This window comes from Pleuronectes platessa, chromosome 15, assembly GCF_947347685.1.
Source record: "Pleuronectes platessa chromosome 15, fPlePla1.1, whole genome shotgun sequence".
Lineage (NCBI taxonomy): Eukaryota > Metazoa > Chordata > Actinopteri > Pleuronectiformes > Pleuronectidae > Pleuronectes > Pleuronectes platessa.
Window position 1 is genome coordinate 5,799,016 of NC_070640.1, and position 27,188 is coordinate 5,826,203.

Sequence of the window (27,188 nt, forward strand, 5' to 3'; positions counted from 1 at the left end):
TTAGCCGGGAACAGAATGTGAAGAATCTTCCCAACCTCCACACTTTCTTTACTCTCTTCTTTACACTTTCTTTAGCACAACACAGCGACCGGAAGCAGTTTGTTAAAATCAATTATCTATAATATGAAAGTTTATTAATGTTTAATAAGGAGATAAAAGGGAGAACATTCAGATCTCAACGTTTTCCAGATCATGAGAACTCTTATGTCACAGGAGACAGAGCGAGGCGTGCTGTGGGCCCGGCTGTGGTCATGGGAGCCGGCATCCGCATCCCATTAGCACCGTCACATGACTGAGACACATGCATTAGATCCTGCCTCACTGACATTTCATCCGTAACGGAGGGGAACCACAGAGACAGACACATGTCTCTGGAAGCGCCAACCGAAAAAGACCCGGAGGAGAAGCGTCTTCCTCTTGTGATAAACGTTTACGTAACCCAGCTGATGACAAAAGCTTTATTTGTTGTAGTTCTGGCCGGCAGTACAAACATTCCTGAGAGGACACAGTGGACTCTGTTCTGGTAATTCAGCTGACTGTTGTTGACTACGCAACAACTCAATATGTCAAACCTACAACTTGTATGGTGGCTAACTCCCTCTCAGGTCACCGGCTCCGATAGGACCTCATTGAGTTGAGGGGACTGGGCTGTTTGTGTGGGGTCTATCCATGACGTCACTGGTCCAGTTGTTGGCTCATCAGCAGCAGTTGGGTTTCCTCTTGGCTGGTGTGTGATTGTCCTCCGTGCTGTCTGTGAGTCCTGAGTGCAACACAAACAAAACATGGTTCAGACGAGCAGGGAGAAGCTGGAGCTGGACGGGTCGACGTGAAAAAAGCTGGAAATATCCGATGTTTATCTCGTCGTCAACAAATCACGTGAAAATATTAGAAACCAACAGTTAAATAAACCAAAACACAACATTGTTTAAAATATATTCAAACCTTGAATAGGCCAATTATTCCCTCATAGTCATAAGAGCGTGGTCAAAGTAGATTATTTAACGTTAATGTGTAAATTACCAGATGGTGATGAGGCATTTCTCCACAAAGACAGAGAAGACAAACACAGGACAATAACCCTGGACGAAAACAAATACACTTAATGTTTAAAAAATAAAAAGCACTAAAGCACAACAGAGAGAAATAGTCCCCTGCAAATGCACTTTTCATCTCTGTTTAGACTTGAGTCATGTTTACTTAATATTTTATCTTAATGAAAATATATTCAGCTGTTTGAATTTGTTTTATGTTAATCCAGTTTGGCTTAAAAGACTTGAATTTAGAAACTATTTTATGTTTCTCATGTGATTTCATGAAAGTAAGAAATAAACGGAATAACACAGACTTGGCGCGAATAAGTAAAGTTTGGGTTCACACAGGTCGTGAGAAACGGATTTGAAGGCTTCAGCTACAACTGAAAGGATTCCACCTTTCCCAGGAGGTTGAGAAAAACCTCAGAGTGTTTGAAATTCTGGATTTGGGAGGAGGTTTGGTTTTTTTGGGGGCAGAACATGACCTCAGGAATAACCCATTAAATTTGAGTGTGGATCCAGAAACTTCTTTCCAATTTAGTTTCGCGAGATAAAGTGTTTCTCAACATTTTCACCGATTTCTCATAGAAAACACGAACCTCGGTTTGAATCTGGTGCAGATCCAAATAGAAACATCTGGGGAATTCAAACATGGCCCTTGGCATCGCTCTGATAAATGATTATAAGACACATTTGAAAGTAAGAAGCTGTTTTCTGAAGTTAACTGACTCACTGATGATGTCACCCTCGTTCCTCGACCCCATTTTCTCGAGCTCGCACAAAACGTTGGCCTCGAAGGTCAGAGAGGCCACGCGGAAGAAGAAGTCCCTGATGCCATCTCCTGCAACGACAAGACGGAGGAGAGGGTTTGAGAGGGGGACACATTAAAAAGACGCTAAAAGCCAGGCTGGGGTGGATGCGTGTGTTCGATTCCCACCTGACTTTGAAGACACGGCCCAGTACTCGGCCTTGATTTCCTCCGAGAGTCTGATAGCTTCCTGCTCGACCTGGAACAACTGATCTGGAGTCTGAGGAGTGAGACGCAGAGTCAAGAACCAACTTCAGGTCGTTTGAGTCAAACCATCATAAAGTAAATGTAAAAGATTCAATGGGTCAGATTCAGGTGAAAGGGAACTATTGAAATTGAATATAAAATAATCCTAGCGATGTTTTCACTCAAAACAGCAAATCCTCACATTTTCTATTATTTTCGTTCCACCTCCGTCTCTATTTTAAAGATGTGTTGCGTTTCACTCACACTGAGGTCCTTCTTAGTACCGACGAGGAAAAGTAAAACACTGGAGGGGTCGTTGTCCTTCATGGCGTCTTCAAGCCACTGCCTACACACACACACACGGACACACACACACAGCTATAAATGTTGTAATGGCATTTTAATGGCATCATCATTAGACAGTAATGGGTTATTTCTTACCTGGCATGTTCTAATGAGCTCACTCTGCTGAGGTCAAACACCACGATAATGGCTGAGGAAACGCACAGAGACAAACAACATCAACACTAGATCAACAACAACGTTATTTACTGAGAGATGCAGTAACACAGCAGCGGGATTCACCTTGAGCTCCTCTGTAGTAGGTGGACGCGATGCACTTGAAGCGTTCCTGACCCGCAGTGTCCCACCTGAAACAGATAGATAGATAGATGGATAGATGGATAGATGGATAGATGGATAGATGGATAGATAGATAGATAGATAGATAGATAGATAGATAGATAGATAGATAGATAGATAGATAGATAGATAGATAGATAGATAGATAGATAGATAGATAGATAGATAGATAGATAGATAGATAGATAGATAGATAGATAGATGGATGGATGGATGGATGGATGGATGGATGGATGGATGGTAGATAGATAGATAGATAGATAGATAGATAGATAGATAGATAGATAGATAGATAGATAGATAGATAGATAGATGGATAGATGGATAGATGTATAGATGTATAGATAGGGGTTCTAAAGGAAAAGTAAGGCCTTTCATCCTCTGGCAACTGTGTAGGCTTCGTCATTTTTATTCCTAAATGAATCTGTGATTATTTTAAGGTCCTAAAGATTTGAATTTATTTGTTTTAAATTTATTTGTATGTATTGTATTTTACACAATGCTTTTACTTTTTCTCTTATTTTTGCTCTTCGGCAGATTTTGCTGTTTCTTATCTGTTTTCTCTTGTTGTCTTGGAATGTTAAATTAATTCCAGCGTTAAAAAAAAGGCTGAATGAAAGTCATGTGATCCCTGACTCATCCTCTGGGAACTATGAACGTCTGTACAGGCTTCAAGGCTGCTGATCTATTTCATCACCACAGTGACGCAGGGACGGACCGAAGGACAACAGGGGGAGGAAGAAGAGGAGGAACAACAACCATAAGAAGACAAACAGTTGAGAGTGGACCGACTCTCTGTGTTTCCAGTTTCCTGTGTCCCGTGCGCTCGGCCTCTCCACGACACGTGTTGCATTAATGTGATTTAGTGAAGGGAAAACATGTCATTAAAGTTCCACTGACTCATCAGATTACCCAGAGGATGATGCACAGTGTCCTAATTATCTCAGCATGTGATTTCATTTAAAGATTCTTCAGACGTTAAACTTTAACTCCATCGTGTTACGTGATCGAATGTTGGACACTTAGCGTTGATCTGACCTCGATGACCTCTGTGATGAGTCAACACAGGAAGTGAGTTAGTGTGAATGTGAAGTGTTTGTCAGAGACGTACTTACAGCTGTAAACTGAAGGGAACACCGAGCACCTCGAAACGCTCCATCTCAAAATCCACGCCGATGGTCGCTTTGTAGTTCTTATCGAAATCTGCCTTACAGAAACTACAGGAGCAAGGGAACAGAGGAGGGAACAAGGGAACAGTGGAATGATCACGGTAACAGTGGAAGGAACAAGACAACAGAGGAGGGAATAGGATAACAGTTGAAGGAACAACGGAACAGTTGAGGAAACAAGGGAAAGGGGAAGAACAAGGGAATATTGGAATGGAGAAGGGAAAAGGGAACAGTGGAGGAAACAAGGGGAAATTGGAAGGAAGGAGGGAACAGTGGAGGGAACAAGGGAGCAGTGGAAGGAACAGGAAAACAGTGGAAGGAACCAAAGAACAGTGGAGGGAACAAGGGAACAGGAGAGGGAACAAGGGAACAGTGGAGGGAACAAGGGTAAAACTGTAAAATATTGAGTCTCAATTACATTTCTTTGGAATAGGGATTTGATAACAACATTTTAGGAATAATTGACATTTCATTTAATTATATATATATTGGTATCAGAAATTCTACACAGCCTAAAATCCGATTGGGTCTCATACAAATCCATCAGATTCATGGATCATGTTGGATTTGATTCACTCAGACTCACAATTTCCCGCCAGGATCAATAATGCTCAAGTGTTTCTGATCTGTGCCAAATCCTTAATGATGATTTAGATTTTTCAGAAGAAAATGTGTCTCAGTTTTCTGCAGATGTTGTTTGACTCTGTCGGTGTTTCCTCTTGTGAAACAAATCTATTGTGACGATGACATTTACAATCAACTGTTTTTAAAGACTTTAAATTTGACACATGATTGAGTCACGGTTCAAATCAGAGTGAAATGTATCTGAATGATCTGTTTTACGATGACGGCTTCTTACCTCCTGATCAGACATGTTTTTCCAACTGAGACATCTCCCACCACGATGACCTTGGCGATATTGAAGCTGGGAAGACAAACCATGACTCTCCTTCATGACTCCAAACAACAACAACAACAACAACCACCCAACAGCATGAAATACACAACAACATGATCAGTAACACACGGGCGTCACTGCAAACAGCTCTCAGGAGTCGACACTAACCAGTTAACCACTAATTCAATGCTCAAGTGGCCTCAATCAACTGTTCACAGTCGAGAGGTGAATTGTGAAAGAAACCGACTTTACTTAGATATTATACATATAGGAATAAAATAAAGGAAAAGCAAAGTTTGCTTTCTGAACGTCCACGAAAATCTTGTCAAGCTATAATAAAAATAAATAATTTTAAAATATGTGATGCCTTTAATGAATATGGCTGAAGATATTCACAGCAAAAAGAATGAATAGATGAAAAGAATCAATCTGATAAATTGAATCTCCAAAATGAAAGGACAGATCCTCTCTGTTGCTTGGGTTCATGTTACCAAACATGTTTAAATCTGTGTCCGTGCAAATAGTCCTTATAGAATGAGCAGGTATTGATGGATTCAACAGAAGAGAAGCTGGGACCAAACAAAACGTGGATGTTTTTAGCAGCAGGACGAGCAGAGTTCTTACCTCACCGTGCGGGACTTCTGCACCTGACAAGCAGCCTGGACCTGAGGGTGGAAGCCATCTTTGGTGTGCAGCGCCGCATTGGGACTGAAACACTGCAAAGAAAGTGTGGAGTCAGTCCCAGAGAGAAGAAGAATTGGAAGAACACAAAGTGAGGAATATCATTTACCTGGCATATAAATAAAAAATCCTAAAAGGCCCATTCAAGTCTTTAAATGAACAGCTTTACGTTCGCCAATAAAACAGGCCTCACTTTCCTTTGCATTTAGGACAAATCACTGATGCAACAAATGAGTTTAGAGTTAAAACATGAAGGTTTTCAAAGGAGGAGCGCAAAGAGCAGAGCAGCGTCTAACACTGTAAATCACCTCATCATCAGATGTCGAGAATATCAGCAATGCGAGCGATAAACTATCAATTTGTGTGTGTGTGTGTGTGTGTGTGTGTGTGTATTACTGACCTTTGGGAGGTGAGAAATAATTCGGTCCTTCTTCACAGGTGGCAACATGCTGCTGTAGTTCGATCAACACACACACACATGCACACAAACACGCATATGCACGCACACACGCACACACACACACAGGTCTTCAAGCTGCCACTTTCCCTCACAGTAAACACACTCTTCATTCACGTCAAAGAAAACACACACTTATCTTCTTTTTTCTCACCACTGCCACAATGAAGTTTTCCTGAAACATAAATTAAAACATTCAAATAACTGATTTTAGTAAAAAACTGTTTTTTACAGTCAATGTGAAACTTTTTTTTTAAACATGAAAGAGATTCAAGGGAAATGAAGATTATTCAGTGGATTTCCACATGTTAGAATATATTCTTTGATAGATAATATAGATTATTCTCCATCACAGTGTGTCATCATGGGGACGTCTGATCAATCCCAAATGTATTCTGCAGCATGACAACGAGACCAAACACACAACCAGTGACACAATGAACTGTCAGTGTCCTAAGGAACCGACTCAAACAACCGACTCACCGAGTAGAGAACCTGAAGAGAACTGGTGATAACAATAAATAAGTATTTGAGTAAGTTCAGTTACTTTACCTGAAAGTACCGGGTGGTAAAACGCTGAAGAGGAAAGAATATGTTGTGTGTCTGCAGATGTGAAATCCAACGAAACAAATCCAGAGCTCGTCCCTCCGGACACAGACAGTTAATGACACTCACCATGTAATTAATGAGGGGAAGCAGTGAGAAACCAGGCCAACAGCGCCACCCTGCGGCAACAGACTGTTTCCACACACCCTCTTGTCGAGTTTTGATCCCATGCAAAACTACATATTTTTATAAAATAATATGAGACTGTAGATGAACTCTGGTATATTTATATAAACCATTGTTCTCATATTGATGTATACTGTCAATTTTAAATAAAAGTAAGACAATATAATCTGAGTTTGAATTGTTCTAGTTTATTTGAATTGACTCAGTATTGTGAGTGTTGTGTGTCAAGAAATTGAATAAAAATCTAAATAAAAATTTAGAAGATAAAAGTTTAAATAAAAAATAATAATAACCCCAAAATAATAAAAAATATGTTTATAATAAACATGTAAGAAATATCACATAAATATAGGAGTATAAAGAAATAGGACATAAAGCCATGCTGTTCACACTCCGGTGCAGCAGGTGGCGTCACGGCAACATTACAGTGGGTTTGTGACGTATATATTCCGCGACGCTCAGACGGTATAAAAAGGCGCCTCAACATGTTTCTCTCTCTTTCCTTCCTCCATCTTATACTTACATGCGTCGTAGCTCTGCGGGTTAATTTGAACTCCTTTTAAGTCCAGTAAATCTTAGTGTTCTCACAAAGAACACGTGAGTCTAAGTGCAGTTTATATTCTGAGAAGAAACAGCTCAGTTTATTTCCCGCCAGGCCTCAGGCCGCCACGTGGAGAGGACGACACGATGGAGACCAGAGACAAGATGTAAGTTCTCTATCTCTTTGTCTTATGAGGTTTTACCACAAAATGAAGCGTCACGTTCTGTATTAAGTCTGTTTTCATATTACACTGCTTGATTTGGGTTATATCTGGCATTGGGTACTAGATTGATCCAAAGGGAAGATCAGGAATCCAGTAGCAAACAAGAAAGCAGAATAATAATAGTTCAAATGAGAATTTATCACTGTAAAGTGTGTGTCAATGGAGATATTTGCAATATAGGGTTAGTATAAGGAGATTGGTTAATATTAAAGAAATACAATGCTATACTAAGTTTTGTATTAGTTAAACAGCCTGTACAATTAAAGTGAAATAAACTACAAGACTACATTTAATGAGAAATGCGACTTCAATTGTAGAAAGCCCAAAAATCCTGGTTTCTCGTCCATTTGATCTCTAAACATGAATTTGTTTGTCCTCAGGTTGAAGTCACGGTGGCAGCTCCCTGTGAGAGTTGACCAACCCTCGTGATGAAGTCCCCATGATGTCTCCAGTAGGAGGTGAGCGTCTGGCAGTAACACCCTGTGTCAGTGCAGCTGTGTCTGTGATGAAAACTGTGAATAGGAAGTGCCGTCCGATGCGACAACTGACGATGTTACTCAATCACTGTTCTGAGCCTGAAATAACAGAACTGTTAAGAATTTTCTCTTCAAACATTGGATGTCACCTAATTAAATCTCTTAACACAGATCAGAATGTGCCCTTCGAGATCCTGGAAGCCGGAGCTTCCATGAGATGTGAAGCAGGACGACGCTCCTGCTGTTTGCTGCAGTGGGTAAGTTTTTATTTTATATTAAATAAAAGCTGCAAGCATCTGTTGTGATGAACCCCTAAACTGAAATAGCTGGAATTACCGTCAGACTGTCAGTGGTGATCATCGGTTTTCTGAACTCTAAATGCAACAGCACCTTGTATCAATTAGACTTTATGTTCTAGTTCTTAACATTGTAGTTTTTCTTCTTCAGGTTTGATTGGTGTCCTGAAAGATTCTCTGGAAAGGGATCATGCAAAGGTCCACTGCTCCATCACCTTGAGATCTTGTAAGTTGATTTAGGTTTTTAATGCCCATTTAAAATTTATGCAGAGAAGCCTTATAAGCTCACGGTTGTACAGTGAAAAATTTACACATCTAGATTCCACAATAAGTTTCTCAAAACAGACTCATCACACAAAGGCTGATTGACTCATTTCACAGCTGACAGGAAACTCTCAAAATCTAACTCTACTTAACCTAGTGTTTAAAATCCTCTGCTCAACTTGCTGCAGTTGATTAACCAGTTACTGGCAAATAAGTTAATACCATAAGAACCAGTGGCTTGACTCGTGTTGTACAATAGTGAGTTGCTTAAAAGGCTCATTTGCTCTCGGTGATGAAATCCTGGAAAAGGAAGTTCTGTCGTATGAGAACTAATGATTTTTTTTGTATCCACTTTTCTGAGTCTTAAAAGCCGTTTGTTTAAAAAGATTGTGTTTTGAAAGGGTTTGTTCTAATTTCATTTTTTTATTACAGTTGTCGATTCCTCGGCCTGACGTCTGCCGTGCAGTGAATGTGACAGGTACATCCTATTAAAAGCTTTATTACATGATAGGCTGACTAGTGTTGTGATGAACTCCTAAACTGAAATAGCTGGAATTACCGTCAGATTGTCAGTGGTGATCATCGGTTTTCTGAACACTAGATGCAATAACTGCAATGTGTCTTAACTGGACTTGGTGGTCTTGTTCTTAACATTATGGTTTTTCTTCTTCAGGTTCAGTTGGTGCCCTGATGGATTCCCTGGAAAGGAATTCAGCTAAAGGTCAATCTGCTCCATCACCTTGAGATCTTGTAAGTATATTTAGATTATTTTGTGCAAATTAAACTGTACATGCTATTTAAAGCTTTGTTAATTGATAGGCTGACTAGTGTTGTGATGAACCCCTAAACTGAAATAGCTGGAATTACCGTCAGATTGTTAGTGGTGATCATCGGTTTTCTGAACACAAAATGCAACAACGACAAAGTGTCTCAGCTGGACTTGAAGTTCTAGTTCTTAACCATTTTGTTTTTTCTTCTTCAGGTTTAGTTGGTGTACTGACAGATTCCCAGGAAAGGGATTAATCCAAAGGTGTGAACCTGCTCCATCTTCAGATCTTGTAAGTTCATTAGAGATTTTTTTTGGAGTGTGCAAATTAAACGGGTATATCCCATTTAAAGCTTTATTACATGAAAGGTTAACTATTGTTGTGATGAACCCCTAAACTGAAATAGCTGGAATTACCGTCAGATTGTCAGTGGTGATCATCGGTTTTCTGAACACTAGATGTGACCGCCATTGAAGCGTTAACCCAGAGATAATTTTATAAGTTTCTCTAATTTGAATCTTTTTGTCTTCTGCAGATCACAGAATCCTGAAATTGTCTGAAGATGAACGTCATTGTGTTTGTTCAAATGTATTTCACTCTTTAAAAAGTGCTTTATTAAAAGAACTTGTATCAAAATGTCCTGAAATGTGTCTTCTTTATCCACTGTCATTACACACGCTTAAATCAGTCTTAATATTGAGTTCATATAAATTATATTTACTTGTCTCCACATACTGCAGCTCACAGTCATGCCAGTTTGACCAAGAGCATCTCGGTCCTTAAACTGACCATCAACAATTGCCTCTAAACCAAAGTTCTCTTCAGGCTGAGAATGACTAAGTGTTAAAACTCTGTACCGCCCACTTGTGTATCATTAGTGATGGTGTCGAGCATCCAGGAAGATTTGTGGGATGCGCCTATTGAGGCTTCTGTGTATGTGGTGACGTTCAAAGCATCGCGAGCTGGCCACACCCCGTTCGGCATTTATTGTCCACATGGTGGCGCAGTAGAGCAAATAAAGCCCAATGATGCTCCGGCCCATGAGTGAACATACTGGATGGAAAGGTTCATCTCTCCATCACTAGTAATCATGACTTAAGCCTCTTGTGTTGACAGTCTTAATAAATGAGTCAAGTTGTATTGACAGCTTGACCCTGATACCTGTCCATGTCTTTCACTTATGGGCAAAACTATTTGCAAATTGTGTTCTAACAGGCGCCTCCCCTACAGGAGCCTGTAATACCCGGCATGCTTCTGTGTCATTTAGGCTGGAGGGTGGTCGTTTAAATGCCTCTGTGGTGAAACATCTGTACTGACAGTAAACATGTTGACTTGTAACAATTGTTTGTGGCTTTTATCAGAAGCACACTGTCTTGAACCAAGGCTGACTGTGTGCTGAGATCTTAAACAGAATGGTGTCACGCAGCAGCATATATACAAAAAGGGTGAACCACACAGCGTTTAATTAAAGACTTATTGAATCATGTTGGTAGTCTGTGAAGTGACAAATGATGAATCCTTTGCACCTTCATTTCTAAACTATCATGTGTTGACACGGATTCACCAACATACCTGGAGGGACAACACCTGGATCTGTTCAAAAGTCCAAGAGGACTCTTCCCCCCCCCCCCCTGTCTAAGTGCCCCCGAGCAAGGCACCTCACTCCCCCAACACCTGCGCCGTACATGGCTGCCCACTGCTCTGTTTGTCCTGTGTTCCCCAGATGGGTCAAAAGCAGAGGACAAATTTCCCCCCATTTGCATGTCGTGTGTCTGTGCATGTGTGTGGACCAATATGTATCTTGTATCTCTTGTACAATTAAAAATGATTTGACTTAGTTTAGCAGTTTTTTTTTTACGAGTCCTCCATTAGAAATATTACATATAAATCCCCACAAACACATTTTTTCTGATGAGTCGTGGATCTTCTCTTTTAATGGTTTAATTTATAAATTATTTACTTGTGTCCAAATAAAGTCTGGATCTAGTGGATTGAAATGTAGTTTCATCAGGGTATGGTTTAGTGTGATGCACTCTCTTTCTACTAAATAAAGTGTCATCCAATACTATGGGAAGAATACAAAACGAACATGCTATACATTTGTTATTAGTTTACATCATCCTTAGCTCACACATAAAAACACCTTTAGCATGAATTTAAGTTTTTCTTCCTAATTTGATCTCATATCTCACATCTAAAGGTTATTGTTCTTTGTTTCTTCTTAATCAGAAAGGCTTTGAGATGGAGATGTAATGGAAGCACTTTAATCCAACAGATGATCCCTCCTGCACACCGTGTGTACCCTTGATAGGAAAGAAGTGTAACTCACATAAATGAAGAATTAAAGGAATTAAGAAAAAAAATGTCAGCATTGGGACACTTCTCCTGTTGAAACACCATCTTTCCTATTTGAGCACTGTCAATACAAGGCTTTTGTTTGAACAATGCACGCTCTACAAGTCGGCCACAAAACATTTCACACACAACTCTACCTGCGAATCCAATTGCTCTCCACGGCAAGTGACACGTCATAACAGAGTCAGCCACATAGTATGGATCCGATTTTTATGTATTTTTCCCTCATTCAGTCCTATATCACAAACATATTCCTGAGTCTTTGTCTAGTGTGTTTAGTGCCTCTGGCGCCTCTCAAATTGTGCGGGGGGCGTGTCTCACCTTTAACGAAGTCCTGAACTGGTAATATCTGCTTTTCCAGCAGAGCCTGCACCAGTGGAATGTTTGAGTAAGGTCGGTTCCTTGACTGATGTTTAAATTACAACAAAAGAGCATCTGTGGACTGACCTGAGGCCAAAACTCACAATTCAATTCAACTTCCAAACATGATTCTCTTGTTTATCTTTTATCAAAATGAAGTGAAAGAGAAGAAAAGAAACACATTCATACAATGTAGCAACAAAAAAAACGGCAGCAAAAGTTGCCACTTAAAAACAAATGACCATTTTAATCAAACCTAATGTTTTTTTTCAATTGAAGTTACAAATACAAATATTCAGCAATGAGATTTGCATAATTTTTTTTATATTTACATAAAATTCAGTTTAATTTAACATTCAAAACAAAGAAGCAATTGAATTATCCTGTAAAAAATTTTATAAGTGATTTGCTGTATTTTTGTGGCAGTTATTTTGAATTTAAAACAACTAAAATATAATGATAATAATAATCCAGGATTTATTTTGTTTTGTTGGTTAAATTATTTCCCATCAGATACTTCAGATTATGAAATTTGGGATTGCAAACTCATATACAGTTAAACCTGAGTTTTAAAATTCACAGATGGATTCGATTCATTTGATCGATCATGAGACATGAAAAACAGGTTCATTCATGTCTTTGCACTTAGAGTACGCAGGAGGGGGAGGGGGGGGGGTGTTTGAGTCTAACAATTTTAAGAAGCACAAAGAACGGGAAAGTCATGTTGACTTGTGAGAATGTCACCTTTTCAACTGGCGTCTGTTGTTGGCCGTCTGTCACCGTGTCCATGCATGCAAACAAATTACAGACACGTCCAGCAGTTTTGGGGGCAGGTCTCATTCCAGGCTTGTGTAAGATGCAGTGAGAGATACAGTTTGCTGCAAGGACAACACTACACACTCCCTACTTACCTCTCTTATGAGGAAGCAGCAGCCGGTTGCAGGCGTCCAACGGGTGGTCGTGTCCACTCAGCCTCTGAGATACACTTTCAAACTCAACTCCAGATAGATGAAGAAGAAAGAGGGTTTGTTTTGTCGGGCAGAGTTTTCCTGAAGCCTCTCGTCAGCATGCCTGAATGTGGAGCGTGCACCTCTATCATCAACCTGCGTTATCAAGACGGCCGGGAGGGCAGCCCCTCCAACCCTGCAGCGTTCAACCACCAGGACTACGCACAGCTGAAGGACCAGCACCTCCGCAGTGGGACGCTGTTTGTGGACGACGCCTTCCCACCTAACACCCGCTCTCTGGGGGGCCTGCCCAATCCTGGAGTGGAGTGGCTTCGACCAGCTGTAAAAAAACTTTCAAATGTCTTTTCTCCCATATGTAAAACTGATGTTAATTGATCATAACCATGTTTATTTGTACTTCAATCCATTTCCTATTTGTTCCTTGAGTTCATATGCCTGTCTGTATCTTGCTGTCTTGTCCAGGAGCTCCTGCAAAGACAAAACAACAGCAGCGAGCCGACTTTCTTTCCGCAGGGAGCCTCTCGCTTTGACTTTGGTCAAGGCTACGTCAGTGAGCAAAGAGATTTTCTTGGTCACAAGTAGTAGCTTGTGTAGGTGACAATGTGAACTGTGGAAAAGCATTTTCTTTACTTTATTCACCAGGTAACTGCTGGTTTCTGTCTGCACTTTGCTCACTGACCTTCAATCAACGCATGATCGCACAAGTGGTGCCAGTGGACCAGTCCTTCGAGGGCCATGCAGGAATATTTCACTTCAGGGTAAGGAGCTAAAGTGTTGTGATTGTATTGAAACAGTGCTTTAACATGATTTCACCTCAGACATGTCCTCTCTGTGACAGTTCTGGAGGTTCGGCCAGTGGGTGGACGTGGTCGTTGACGACCTTCTGCCCACAACAAACAACTTTTTACTCTCTGTGCACTGCAAAGGAGGAAATATTTTCTGGGTCCCCCTGCTGGAGAAAGCCTACGCCAAGTACGTAACCAACTCACTCACTTGGAAGTTAAACCGTTTTAAGGTCACAGATGAGACAAAAACACCAGAATCAAGACTTCGACTTCAGATTACAAACGTATGTATTTCCTTCTGCCTCAGAGTGTGTGGTTCATACGATGACATGAACTTCGGCTTGCCGTCAGAAGCCTTCAAGGATTTCAGCGGGGGGGTCTACACCACCTACAAACTCGGGGAGGCCCACGACAAAGGCCACGATGAAGAGCTCTGGCTTACGCTCACCAGAGCCATTAGGTGCAAGTCCATGATTTGCTGCACGACTCCAACAGGGGTAAGAACAGAAATCATAGAAGACATTTAAATTAAAATCCCTCATTGTATTTAATGGTTTTGTTTATTTCAGGATAAGCAGGTGAACAGTGTAGGAGACAACGGACTGGTGATTGGACACTCTTATTCAGTCACAGGTGTCACTGAGGTGAACTGTGGAGCTGCAAAACAACATGTGTTAATTTATCACAACTAAGAAGGGTTACAGATTTTGTGAGTGTTAATTTGGCACATTTATCATCATATCTATGATTTCATCTGAAGGTCGACTGTTTGGGCTCCAAGGTGAAGCTGGTGCGCATCGTGAACCCTTGGGGCGCACAGGAGTGGAAGGGAAAGTTGGGTGAAAGGTACATCAATCATTAATTTATTTTATCTATTTGTTATTTATTTTGCCAAGAATTCATCTTCATCCATTTATTTTCCCCTTGTTCTCAGGTCAGATATGGGAAACCTATTGAATACAGAAGATCAGGCAAAGCACCAAGATGGAGAGTTCTGGTAAATTTAACCAAATTCAAGTTTGTGTTTCTCACCAAAATACAATGAGTGTGTCTTCGTAGTCTCAGAAATGAATTTTAATTTTACATTATACGGACAATGGTACATGGGACACCCACACCTTATACCTACAGGAGCTTTTATGACATCACATTCTAAATCCATAGGCATTAATATGGAGTTGGTCCTTTTTTAGCAATGACAGCTTCCACTCTTCTGTGAAGACTTTCTACAAGATTTGGGAGTTTGTCTGTGGGAATTGTTGCCCATTCCTCCAGAGGAGCTGTGTGTGAGGTCACACACTGATGTTGGACGAGAAGCCCTGAATTTGATAATTTTACTGTTTGCAATTTCCCATCCCTCTATCTGTCCATCCATCCATTCACCATGTAGAACTAGTACTAGTTTGTGTACTTTTTGAAAAGGGGACCTATTAATAGTGAGGCCTGATAATGATTAACAGTACTTTATTCTTTGTGGATGAAATCTGATCATCCGATCAATCTAAAATCAAAACAGTAGTAGGATGTATTTATCTGAGTTGAAACTCTAAATTTCTCACCTCTTGTGCTCCTCTCGTCGTTCCTCTGCGTGGTCCTGCAGGATGGAGTTGGAGAACTTCTGTCACAATTTCCTCCAGGTGTCCATGTGCTGTGAGACCCCCAACTTCATCGACGGGGACTTCAACTGCCAGTGGAAGTGCCTGACTTACGATGGCAGCTGGCTGGCCGGGGAGTCCGCAGGCGGCAGCATCGCTGACTGTGAGCTCAATTCATTCTTTTAAGTCTTGAACCATGATCACAAGGTCAAGATGTTTGTTGTCTCTTCTTGTGTGTCTCTAAAAGATAAAACGTCTTATGACCTGCAGCTACCTTCGAGACAAATCCCCAGTATCGCATCCAGGTGTCTGTTACAGACGAGAAGGAGCCGGGGGACAAAAACATCTTGATTTCTCTGATGCAGAAACCTGAGATGATGAACCGCCTACAGGAACGCTTCTACCCAGCTGGACTGGCCATCTTCAAGGTCGGCATTTAGAATTTTATCCATTAATATAAAATCCAACAAAATGCAGTTTAGCAAATATGGAGAAAAAAAATGACACCAGGCTAAAAAAAACATTTATGAATGATATGAATAATGACACTTCTTCTCATTTCACATCCGACAGATTCCACTTGGGGTAAGTGCACTGAAAAACAAATATAATGCTCTTCTTTTGCAAACACAACAATCCACATGAGTCACCTGAATATGCAACAATAGACCCCAGAAGGACGTCTGGAGAACCTCTTCTTTGACGCAAACCCCCCGGAGAAGCAGAGCTCTTACACCTATGAAAGGGAACTGATTGAGCTCCTCAGCCTGGAGCCTGGAGAGTACGCCATCATCCCCTCCACCAAAATACCCTACATGACCGCAGACTTTGTTCTCACCGTCTACATCAAGGCTAAGTCTAAGACCTGGTAAAGACACACCGTGATATGTAACATTTCCCGTAAGTTGCAATAGAAACTTAATGAATGACGACCATTAAAAGCTTGTTTCAACACAATCTTCTCTGCTTCCAGTCCCAACGACGACCACGAACACGACAACTCAACTGATCCCAAAGATATTAAAGCTGTACGTCAGTGGGACCAATTGTTTTTAGCCAGTTTGATGTCTGGCCCATGATCTCATAAATGTTGACACTAACTCAGGTCAATGTCGTTTAAGAACTCGGGCAGATGCATTGACGAGGACGCTGACATGGGGCCCACCCATGACTTGTTCAACCAGTATGTCGATCAGGTATCATGTCTTTTCCTCCCCAATCTTCAATTTTCTTCCTTTCCTACCATCAGTCGTTCACAGTTGTTGATCTTTGTGTGTGTGTGTGTGTGTGTGATGTCAGAACGGAGAGCTGTTGGCCACGCAGCTCCAGAGGCTACATGGCCTCACTACCCTCATGGTGAGATGATTTATATCATACATGCCGTCAAAACATTTAAAAAGTAAATAAAAGTTGAATTTTTTTACTGTACTTCTGCATACTACTGGATACTTGTCACTTTTACTCCACATATATTAGAAAATATCTTTCTAATCCATTAAGTACTTCACAATGTATTTGTATACATTTTGACATTGTTAAAAGAAACAATTACCAGAAGGCTAATGGTCTACTGATCCATTCACAGGGATCCCTCACGGCTTTGGTTTGAGAACTTCACACGAGCATGATTGCTATGGTGGATGTATCCTGAAACACATCTTTTTTTTTTGCTGGACGTCCTATGATAGAAATCAAACTAGATTATCACGACATGATGATCACATGGCTTTTCTTACGACAGCTATGCTGACGAGACCAAACTAATCCTCTCTTTTCCCCAATCTGAAACACAGGGAACAGCTCGAATCTCTGCCTGTGTGACTGACATCTCTCTGGATGTCTGCACACCACCTGAAACTTAGCCTTGACAAGACTGAACTACTTTTCCTTCCAGGGAAAGACTCTCCACTCAGGACCTGACTATTAACTTTGAAAACTCCCTGTTAGCTGAGCTCCTACCCAGACTATTAGGAACCTGGGTCTGGCACTCAGCACTCAACTCTCCCTTACTGCAACAACCTGCTCATGTAGATACATGCTCCAGGAGAACACGCCCCCTCCTCACTCAGAAGGCGGCGCAGGTTCTGGTCCAGGCTCAGGTCATCTCACACCTAGACTACTGCAGCTCCCTCCTGGCTGGTCTGCCTGCTAGTGCCATCCAACCTCTGCAGCTCATCCAGAATGCAGCAGCTCTACTGGTCTTTAACCTAAATTCACTCACACTACACCGCTCCTCCACTCCTTTCACTGGTTACCAGTGGCTGCCAGTTGAATGCACTTATTGTGAGTTGCTTTGGATAAAGGACGATGAGACATTTTCGCTGTAACGTCCACTAAGATCGACCAAAGGATGACCATGACCTTCACTGAACTGACTACAAGGTAATTATTATATATTATTATTATAATTTTATAATGGTGACATGGCTTTGTGCAGTTGATGTTAGTTTCTAAATATAGGTTGATTCCTTTTTTGCAGCGACTCTTCCATCGCTCTAATTTGAATCAGACTGGATCCCTGGCTGACATCGAGCTCCAGGGGCCAGTTTTTCAAAAGAAGTCTGATCGGATTACGGCTATCGGATTGGATCAAATCTTGAAAATGGGTATTTCAAAAGAAAAAAAGGATTCAGAAATTGGATTGGATCACGTAATCTAATCTTGTTGTTGATCTGGATCAAATCTTGAGTTTGGGTTTTTCAAAAGTTTTTGGTAGGATTGGAATCATTTTGATCCCAAAAATCTGGATTAAACTGATCCCAGCAGGAGGGTGGATTCATGGTGGATATCAGTAATAAAACTAGGTAACTAAAATTGGTTATTTAAATAATACAACTTTTATATCATGCATTTTACAGTATTTATATTTATTCATCAATTTCACTTGAATGTGTTAGGTGCCATTCTAGGTCATTGGTAGGATCTTTTAGTTCTGCCAAGGGTGGTGAAGTGACTAGTAAAATGAAGAAGAAAATTTGGGCTGAAATCACACAACATGTGAATGCCATGGGGTTTGGCCAGAAGAGGACAACAGAGCAAGTAAGATTTCGATGGAAGAATCTTAAGGCCAGGGCAACAAAAGACCACGCTGAAGCCAAGAACAGCCAAACAGGCAACAACCCATATAAGAGGGGTGAATACACAGACATAGTCCGTGATATTATTGGAGGTGAAAATCGGAAGCTCTGCATGGGATCCAAGATGTTGCAGAGGATGGTGAGCCTGTGATGACAGCAGAGATCGAGCCTTCTTCAGAAAAATGTATTCTTAATCTCAGCCCTGTAATCGAGGGGGAAGGTCAATCACAGGTGGAGCCAGAAGGCCTAGTTCCCACAGGACCCCCAGAGAGAGGCTCAAAGCACCCAAAGAAAGATGACGCCTATAAGGTACTTCTGCAAAAAGAGACTGAAAGGGCAGAAGTACAGATCCATCTAGCAGAGGAACAGCTTATTCTTGCCCGACTGCAGCAAACCAAGGCCAGACTTGAGATCCGCCTCCTAAAGGCCAAGCTTGGACAAACTGGTCTCTCCACAGCAGACGAAGCAGATGATGATGATGAAGAAGAAGGAGAACTCATAAGAAGAACTACTCATAACAAGAACTAAGAAGTAATTTATTTTGTTAAGTATTGGACATTTAAGCCTTTTTTTATCCAGTTCAATTCAATAAATCTTTGTTTGAAACCTGTTCGAAACATCCATAATGTATTTGTGAGTAAAGTATGTATTTATTTATTTATTTGTTGTAGGTCTCAGATGAGTGGACTGCCTGTTTCCAAGAAATGGACAATGGAGGGGGATGTTTATATTGTTTGTTTGCTGTTCCATTCAGTCCTATTTTCTGTTCAAATAAAGCATATTGGAGTGACCCCTCACTATTCTACCTGTTGTTCTTTACATAGCTACATTGTGATACGCCCATTTAGACCACAGGTAATCCAGATTTGGTAATCCTGAAAAGTTTGAATCCGGATCAGAGTAATCCAATCCCACATTGCTTTGAAAAACCAGCATAAAAATAAAACGGATTAGGTGATCCTGGATAGCAGAAAAAGAGATTTCCAAATCTGGATCAGTTTGATCCAGATTAAAACTTTTGAAAAACCGGCCCCAGGTGATGTTCGGGTACTCAGAACCCTCATCCACCTCCTGGAAGAACTTCATAGTTCTCATGATGCGTCTGGAAAATACATCATGTGAGTGACGAGGCCTCCATCACTTTCCGAACCACACCATCCTGAGAAATCAGGATTTGTTCAGAGCGAAGATGACAGTGGTGTGAAAGCACCGTGTCTTCAATGAATCTGTTATCCTCATCATTTATGGTTGATTTGACCATTACAGAACAGTGCTACTTTACAGAAGTTTATGACAAGAAATCACAGGACAGCATGATCCACCTGACGTGGGAAGAGGTGAGTCTTTTACTGCCTTTCTGAAATATTCACCATGTGACACGTTAACACACGTCCCGTTTTTATATAATTTCCTGATGTAAAAGTGACAAAGCTGAAATAAAAAGAACAAGAAGTCCTGCACTTAAAGTGTTAATTTACTGAGGAAGTATCATTAGCAAATGTATGTAAAGTAACACCAATAAACATACTCATAATACAGTATTGCATTATGGCCCTAAGAGTGTTTGTTACTGATGCATTCATGTATAAGTAGCTTCTTACTGTGGTGGTTGATCATTATGTAGCTGTTTGATCAGTTGATATTAACATTTATTATCAATGAAATCATATGATCTGTGTGTGGAAAAATTAAACCTTAATAACTAAAGCTGTTGAATAAATGTAAAACTGTATTTGAAGTGGAGTGTAAAGATGACTGCTTCACAACAGCGAAGCCAAAGTGTCATGATCGCCACCTGGTGGTTGGCCACAGTATAGGTTGTAAACTAGGTCGCTGGACAGGATGGAAACATTTGAGATGGTTTTTGTCATGACATGTTCAAGTGCTTCCAATTGAGTTTTAATTGGTTTTCTGATGCTATAAAAATGGGAACGTTGATGGATGAGCGCACTTATTGGTGGAACCTCGATGCCGCAGCTTCATCTGTCCAATCACTACTTAGCAGATTCTTTCTCCAAGATATTTTGGCTTCATTTCTGGACAGTGGGAGGACGTGGAGACAAGTCTTCCATCTATACACAGTCTATGGCATAATTGGCAGAAAATGTAAAACGTAAATAACAGCACTTGAGTAAATGTGCTTCGTTACATTCGACTACTGCAGTGTGCGGTCCGTTCTCTGTAGAACTCCGTCATTAAAAACAATTCTGCAAACAACCTTTTATTTTGTTTCAGTGGTCCAACGTCTCCCCGTACAACTGGACCACAGGCCATCACAGAAGCAGAGGAAACCCATAGAACCTGTGAGGCTGTAGAAAGTTCCTGTGATCGAATGATCCCTGTGGAAGAAGCTGTTACCGTACAACTCACACGAGGCAGCTGAAGTAACTGTGAAACAGAAATGATTTTATTATCACTCACCATGAATTAAATTACAAGAGGAAGATACAACACCTCAGAGCACAAAGGACAATAAACACAAGCACTGGTTGACATAACACAATTGTGCTGCTGATACAAGTGTCTCTGTCAGAACTCATATTTACAAGTCAACATTGTTATTTTCACATTTACCACGTCTATAATATTCCACCTTCAAGCCCCCCCCCCCCCCCCCCCCCCCATAATGTACTGCCCTGTTCTCGATTAGCTCAGGACACGTTGGGTAAGATTCAGTTTTTTCTAGAAACTTATTGTTTCTGAAGGCCGGATGCTTTTTGCTGCTATACCTCTGTTTTTGTCCATGGCTAATAAAACATAGATGAGAAACTCTGAGTGTCATTACTGTCACGACTTTAGAGACTGTAGTTAATCTGGAGTTAGTTTCACATTTACTGTTCTGCTGCTGTATAAAAAACGATGAAATAGTCTGAAACAAATGTCATGTTTAATCCCGTTGGAAGAGTGTTTGTTAAAAACCACAGTAGCCAGCTGTTATTGAGTATAGTGCAGCAGTCCCTTTAAATTGAATCAAGCATCACACACTCATAGATACCTTTGAATCATTACCTAAGAAAATGGTGAAAAATTACCGGATCTGCCCAAGATTTTAACGGGTTCTTCCCTGACCCACACCACATCGTTCACCCACGCTTTGTGGAAATCTTTTTAAATGTTTTTGAGTAATCTAGTTTACAAACAAACAAATATACCAACAAACAATCACAACAACATAACCTCCCCTGCAGAGTCAACAATATATCAAAAGTTATCTTGGGAAACAGGTTTGGAATTTGAAAAGTTTTGACAAAGAAAGATGATTTGAAGTGGATTTATTGAAGAAAAAACGACAACACGAGTTGTATCCTCTTGAGTGAGATAGTTTGAGTGCCGATCAGGGATGTGTGTGTCTGTGTGTGTGGTGTGCTCAACAGCTCTCAGTCCTCCTCCTTCTCGATATAGCTCTTACAGGCCGAGCGTTCCATCTGTCGGGCCAAGTACCGCTCTCTGGCTGAACTCAAAGTATGATCGTTGCTGCGCTTTGCAAATTTGCTCCCCTTTTCCTCCATTTCCTCTTTCTCCTTTCCCTCTTCTCCTCTATCTTCTTCCTTCTTTTCTGGGTCATTTTCTTCCTTCTTCACCGTCTTCTCCTTCTCTTGCTCCTTCCTTCTCTCCTTCTCCTGTTCCCGGTCTTTGTCCTTCCGCTCATCCTCAGCCGGATTCCTCCTCTTCTCTCTGTCCCCATTCTTATCCCTCTCTCTTTCTTTTGGGCTCTTTGCCCTTTTCCCGTGCCTGTCTTCCCTCTCTGCATCCCCCCTGCCTCTACTTCTGTCATCCTCTCTTCCTCGTTCTCTGTCCTTTCTTCTATCCCTGTCGTCTCTTCTTCCTCCATGTCTGTCATCCCTTTCCTTTCCACGATTCCTGTCTCTGTCTCCATGTCTGTCCCTCCCTCTGTCTTGATCTCTGTGACTCTTCTTATGTCGTTCTCGCTCCCTCTCTCTTTCCTTCTCCTTATCTTCTCCACTTCCTGACGATGGCGACCTCTGTCTGTACTGGCGTTTGGGGTGTGTAGAGCCTGCGCCCAGCTTGGTAAACCCAGACTTCTGCTCGTGCCCCTCCTCGCTGTCGCTGCATGAACTTGCGTTATTGTCATGGGATGTAGGCGAAGGAAGAGGTGAAGTCTTCTCTGTCTTTACCGTCAAGGTTTGAGGCCTGTGGGAGCAGGAACAGAGCAACACAATTAAAGTCTCCAAATTTTAAAATGTGTCATAAGTGCGATTTCAGAAGAGCGAGTAATACGGAGCTCTGACTGACTTGTTTGCTGAGCGATCTGGTATCTCCTCCTCTCCTACAGTCTGATTGAGCAGGTGTCGGTAGAAGCCAGTCAGGTCATTTTGTTTCTTCACGTCCAAAGCAGCTGAGAGACCAAACACCATTCAAAGAGATTATTTACATAGGTTTACATGAAGTCGCCCATTTCCACTCTGAGCAAGTCATAGTGTATGTGCCTTGAGGGAGGAGAAACTTTAAAATACGTCAAATATACTGACGTCAAAAATATTGCAATTTTAAAGTATCAGTCCAACCTTCTATCTGTGACTGTCTGTCCTCTCTCTCCTGTTCCTCCTTCTGCTCCTGCAGCTTTTGCTTGTAGGCGGAGGTAACGTAAGCGTCTTTATCTGAAAACTTCTCTCCCTCGGCCACTCTTTCCTTCTGGATCTTCCTCTCTTCCCTCCGTTCTTGATCTTTCTTTCGGTCATCGACTGCTTTCATTAACTGCTGGATATACCTTGGCTGGTTGAAAGAAAAGAAAACGGTTTCAGCTCACATTTTTTTTAATTGTATTCAGCAATAAAGGTCAGAAGTCAAAAACAGACTTCATAAGTGTTCCATATTTCTGAAATCTCAATTTTGACAAATGCAGCAATACAAACGTTCAATTTATAGGAGATTACCTTTTTGTCAGCACCTCCAAGAACTTTTTTAGTGGCTTCACTTCTCTTTTTTTGAATGTCATCGTAGACGGCATCGTAGTCGTACACGGTGCTGTCCTCTTCCAGGGCCTTCTGCATCTCCAAACGTGTCTTCAGAGAGAGAAGGAGTCAGACAACGACCAGAAAATGAAAAATCACCAAAGGAGGGACTGTCCTTGTTGATTTCTAAGTTTTTTTTTTTATTCTTTCTCTCACCTGCTTCATCATCTTCTTTTTAATGGCTTCTCTCTTCAGACTCTCTCCAACTGATGTCTGAGGAACAAAACCCAACAAAAACTGAATTCAGTATATTTGGATGGACATCTGCAAGAATCTTACCTCGATATCGTTCTTTCTTTTCTTTTACGAAAATCGATTTCTACGTCTGAGCAAAAACAGCTGAATTGCATGCAGCGATTGGCGAATGAGTAATTGCTTTGTCCTGCTTATAACGAATCCAGGAGTTTACACACCTCGTCATCGGAGTCATCTCCAAACACTGAGGGTTTCTGCAGGGCTGCTGCCTTTAACCCTCCCTTCTTCTGGGACAAGATCAGCCCGTACCTGTGGAGAGACAGAAAACAAGACTCTTTAATCCCTGGTGTACAAAATGGTTGGTGGATGAATCCAACCTGCTCTGTGCCAGCATCCCAGCCTTGTAATGGTGGTGTAATGGTGTGTGTCTGTTCTTCTCCATACCACTGAGTCGACATTTGAATGCCGCAGCCTATCGGAGTATTACTGCCCTTCATGACCACAATTCACCATCTTCTAATGGCCACTTGCAAAATGTTAAAGCTCTATGTCGCAGCACAGAAGTGTCAAACTGGTTCAATGAACATGAGAATGAGTTTATTAGTGGCCTCCTCAGTCATCAGATCTAAATCCAATGGGCCATATTTAAGATGAGCTAGTAAAGGAGATTAGCAGCATGGAGGTGCATGAACCAGAATCTCAAAGGCGCACGTCTCCAACATGTTGTGGGAGCAAACTGAAGTCCTGGTAATCAGTATTAAATATGGCGTTGCGGTTATAGAGAAATATCTGACTTTGTATATTTCCATTAACCAGTTAAAGATTTTCCATATCAAGACGTTTAAGGGACGTGAATGAGACCTTCAGACATTAGATTAGGTTCACTTTCATAGAGCAACACTTCCTGCACGAAAGAGTGAATTAAAAACACCTATAAATTATGAGAAATTCACCAAATTCACTGCATATGGAAGCAGCAACGTTAACCACATTAAGATGTATCATCTCCTGCACACAGTCTGTCATAGGCAGAGAGAACGTGCAGGAGATGGAATGCTGCTGCTGATAAATATAAATGAACGATTGTTTCTCTTAATGCATTTTACGAACTATGGAGGAATCTAGCAAATCGTTAGCTAGCTACAGGAGCAGCAATAGACGAAACAGCGGTTTAATAAACAGCCCCCGAGCTTAAACACGACACGTGCCGCTACAACACGTTGTTGACTTCAACACAAGTTCTTTCTAAATCATTAACCAAGCGACACAGTTGTTGATATCTTGTCCCGGACTATCGCAAATCGAGTTAGCATGTTAGCAACTCACTGCTTAGTAGGCGCCGCCATCTTGCTCTGCTCACTGTGAGGCGGCAGCGGCAGATTCGACACAATCATTTAAAATCAGGTCAAACGCGACAAGTCCAGTTGTGGTGGATTCAAGCAGCAATTTAAATACATAAATAATACATATGAATAACACAGCTGCCACACACATCCACCATGCTTATATGGTTTTCAGGTTTATTGTAATTTTTTCCACTTAGTATGGTTTTGTCGGTCTGCTGCGAATGTGCGGACTGGTCTGAACAGTTAGAAGTCTGTGACCACAATGGGCTTTATAAGTGATAAGTGATCATTTTGTTTTCATAAATGTATAATAACAGTAAAACAGTAACATGAAAACATTGAATATTATATCCCTCATATAATATCATACACGTTTCTCCAGCTCCACATCATGAAAAACTAAGTTATATAAATAAATTTAGAATATTTTGCAGATGATAATTCATTTAATCTCATATTTATACTTTACATTTATTTTCCATGCCTGGGAGCTATCTTTAGTCTTAAACTGAAAGTACAATTATTGTTAAGATCAAGAAAAAGTTTTATGTAAACACCGATTTGGGGTATTTTCTCCAATTAGGATCCTAAGAGGAAAATAATTGATAAATCTATACGGCTATCTCAGGTACGCCTTTGTGTTTATTTGATAGCAATATTTAGTCTGATATAAGTGGCCCCCTACTATTTTATCTATATCTTCTTACACTTAAATACGAAACACATTTCAGACAAACACACACACACACACAAACACACACACACACACACACACACACACACACACACACACACACACACACACACACACACACAGTCACACAGATATATACACCTCACAACTCACATCTTCTATAGTCCTGTGAACACTGTGCATCCACTTCCTCTCTCAACCAACTGAAAGCATCAACCTTCAGGTCTTCGTTCTGCTATGAAACTTCACGATGCACAGAAAGTGACCATTTCTGTTCCTGTGACCACACATCAGCGTAATTACTACACAACGAATACAGAGGCTATTATGGCTTTATTATTCTTATCATAAATATAAGAGGAAATGAAAGGATGTGTATTTTTAACAGAGATAAGGGGAAATGGCTCGTGGCACTTGTTAGTTTCAATGTTGTCGGCTGATCGACTCTACACCTGCGGTATGTCACTCTGTTAAATAAGATCAGGGAGCACATGACTCACCTGTGATTAAAGCTGCAGCTCTGTATTTCCACTGGCTCTTCTGCAAAACTCTAAATCCAAATACCATTATCTGTGTCGTAATCTCCATCTCATCGCCTCTCTGGCCTCTCTGTTAATCCCTCTTCTACAAACACAGCGACCAAAGCTGCCTGAATGATTGGATGGCCTTGTGGGATGTGTGGATAAATGGATAGGTGGATGGGATGAGTGACAGGCGGATGGATGATGTTATCGAACTAATGTAACTGGACAGAAAAATGCAGAGGATCTAAACAACACCTTTGAATAACAGAGAGCTGCATCCCTCCTATGTCTGTTCAGTTATAAAGTCATAAAACACAACTGTTGAACACTAGCCAATAAAGTGAACATTTCGAATTATGATGTATTTTTCTGCTCCAAACCTTAGAATTGGCCCAGATCCGTGATTGTTGGCATCTCCCTGTGATTATCGGTATTGTCTACGTGTAGGAGGACGACACGGGGAAGAAAGCAGGTTGGGCCAGGTGTAATGATAGTGCTGAAGCCGGTGCTGTGCAGCTGTGCATGCCTGCACATCTGGGCGCTGTAATTTGTTTCGACTTTCCCTTTTGACCCTCACCATTGTATCATAAATACAGACACCATATTAATGAGTTCATAATTGATGTATTGGCCTCACAAACATCATTCATTCATTTATCAATTCAAAGCGTCACACACCTAGAGCCATGGTGTCATAACCACTCTGCCTGTTTTTACATTTATTGTCCACTTGATGGCGCAGTAGAGCAAATGAAGCACCACGAAGCTTCGGCCCATGAGTGAACCAACTGGATGGAAAGCGTCAAAGCTGTTTACCATCACTGGTAAAAACATAACTGGGATTATTTCATATTCAATTTCTGCAAACAGATCCCTTTTCACCTAAATCGTACACAATGCACCTTTAACTAGAACCCACCAGTGCCTCCTTAAGTGTTGTGAGTGTGAGCGGCTGCTTGTGTGAACCACAGGGCTCATGATTTATTCATCTCTTAATGCACTTCATCACTTATCGTTGTGAGGCTGACAGTCGACTTGGTTTATGTCCAGCACTCACACGGTTAATGGGGGTGGGGGGTGACGAGCTCCGGGTGCTTGCGCGTGCGCAGGAGCCTCTGGCAGCGGAACCAGCCGGGGAGTCGACA

The 27,188-nt window shown here is 41.2% G+C and overlaps 3 protein-coding genes, 1 long non-coding RNA gene and 5 other non-coding genes across 9 annotated transcripts; 7 read left to right on the top strand and 2 right to left on the bottom strand.

Moving 5' to 3' along the window:
- Positions 1-444: 444 nt before the first annotated feature.
- On the bottom strand, positions 445-6,024 carry rab34b (RAB34, member RAS oncogene family b). Its single transcript, XM_053440849.1, has 10 exons — positions 5,816-6,024; positions 5,359-5,450; positions 4,696-4,761; positions 3,783-3,884; positions 2,611-2,675; positions 2,467-2,518; positions 2,290-2,371; positions 1,969-2,059; positions 1,765-1,872; positions 445-760 (listed from the first exon to the last, which is right to left on the bottom strand). Exons 1-10 carry the CDS (start codon positions 5,861-5,863, stop codon positions 699-701), a joined length of 768 nt encoding a protein of 255 aa, XP_053296824.1. The 5' UTR covers positions 5,864-6,024; the 3' UTR covers positions 445-698.
- A 1,155-nt stretch (positions 6,025-7,179) lies between these two features.
- Positions 7,180-9,811, top strand: LOC128456619 (uncharacterized). The gene is made up of 8 exons (XR_008341876.1): positions 7,180-7,311; positions 7,749-7,826; positions 8,016-8,101; positions 8,292-8,366; positions 8,837-8,882; positions 9,078-9,154; positions 9,387-9,462; positions 9,707-9,811. It is a non-coding gene; the product is annotated as an uncharacterized LOC128456619 (long non-coding RNA).
- Positions 7,867-7,938, top strand: LOC128457682 (small nucleolar RNA SNORD49). Its single transcript, XR_008341966.1, has one exon. It is a non-coding gene; the product is annotated as a small nucleolar RNA SNORD49 (small nucleolar RNA).
- On the top strand, positions 8,144-8,217 carry LOC128457678 (small nucleolar RNA SNORD65). Its single transcript, XR_008341963.1, has one exon. It is a non-coding gene; the product is annotated as a small nucleolar RNA SNORD65 (small nucleolar RNA).
- On the top strand, positions 8,927-9,000 carry LOC128457675 (small nucleolar RNA SNORD65). The gene has a single exon (XR_008341960.1). It is a non-coding gene; the product is annotated as a small nucleolar RNA SNORD65 (small nucleolar RNA).
- LOC128457676 (small nucleolar RNA SNORD65) lies at positions 9,235-9,308 on the top strand. Its single transcript, XR_008341961.1, has one exon. It is a non-coding gene; the product is annotated as a small nucleolar RNA SNORD65 (small nucleolar RNA).
- Positions 9,551-9,624, top strand: LOC128457677 (small nucleolar RNA SNORD65). The gene has a single exon (XR_008341962.1). It is a non-coding gene; the product is annotated as a small nucleolar RNA SNORD65 (small nucleolar RNA).
- A 3,142-nt stretch (positions 9,812-12,953) lies between the features above and the next one.
- Positions 12,954-19,597, top strand: LOC128457370 (calpain-1 catalytic subunit). The gene is made up of 20 exons (XM_053442033.1): positions 12,954-13,175; positions 13,317-13,404; positions 13,497-13,612; positions 13,693-13,826; positions 13,947-14,136; positions 14,209-14,283; positions 14,400-14,485; positions 14,574-14,636; positions 15,240-15,397; positions 15,505-15,662; positions 15,808-15,819; positions 15,903-16,102; positions 16,208-16,262; positions 16,356-16,430; positions 16,534-16,573; positions 16,845-16,876; positions 17,573-17,616; positions 17,695-17,779; positions 19,348-19,429; positions 19,596-19,597. Coding segments are annotated over exons 1-20 (1,917 nt in total).
- A 1,971-nt stretch (positions 19,598-21,568) lies between these two features.
- Positions 21,569-24,835, bottom strand: nsrp1 (nuclear speckle splicing regulatory protein 1). The gene is made up of 7 exons (XM_053441090.1): positions 24,806-24,835; positions 23,698-23,788; positions 23,441-23,497; positions 23,207-23,335; positions 22,838-23,045; positions 22,566-22,668; positions 21,569-22,463 (listed from the first exon to the last, which is right to left on the bottom strand). Exons 1-7 carry the CDS (start codon positions 24,823-24,825, stop codon positions 21,689-21,691), a joined length of 1,383 nt encoding a protein of 460 aa, XP_053297065.1. The 5' UTR covers positions 24,826-24,835; the 3' UTR covers positions 21,569-21,688.
- Positions 24,836-27,188: the final 2,353 nt, after the last annotated feature.

Bases quoted from the DNA above. Each gene is read 5' to 3' on its own strand.
- rab34b (XM_053440849.1), bottom strand. From the start codon at position 5,863: ATGTTGCCACCTGTGAAGAAGGACCGAATTATTTCTCACCTCCCAAAG. The intron at 5,451-5,815 runs GTCAGTAATACA...CTTTCTTTGCAG, and splicing joins TTATTTCTCACCTCCCAAAG to TGTTTCAGTCCCAATGCGGC. The intron at 2,060-2,289 runs GTGAGTGAAACG...CTCACTCCTCAG, and splicing joins GTACTAAGAAGGACCTCAGT to ACTCCAGATCAGTTGTTCCA.
- LOC128457370 (XM_053442033.1), top strand. From the start codon at position 12,954: ATGCCTGAATGTGGAGCGTGCACCTCTATCATCAACCTGCGTTATCAA. The intron at 15,398-15,504 runs GTGAGCTCAATT...TATGACCTGCAG, and splicing joins AGGCGGCAGCATCGCTGACT to CTACCTTCGAGACAAATCCC. The intron at 16,103-16,207 runs GTAAAGACACAC...CTCTGCTTCCAG, and splicing joins AAGGCTAAGTCTAAGACCTG to TCCCAACGACGACCACGAAC.
- nsrp1 (XM_053441090.1), bottom strand. From the start codon at position 24,825: ATGGCGGCGCCTACTAAGCA. The intron at 23,336-23,440 runs GTGAGAGAAAGA...CTCTCTCTGAAG, and splicing joins AAAAGAAGATGATGAAGCAG to ACACGTTTGGAGATGCAGAA. The intron at 23,046-23,206 runs GTAATCTCCTAT...TCTTTCAACCAG, and splicing joins TTGGAGGTGCTGACAAAAAG to CCAAGGTATATCCAGCAGTT.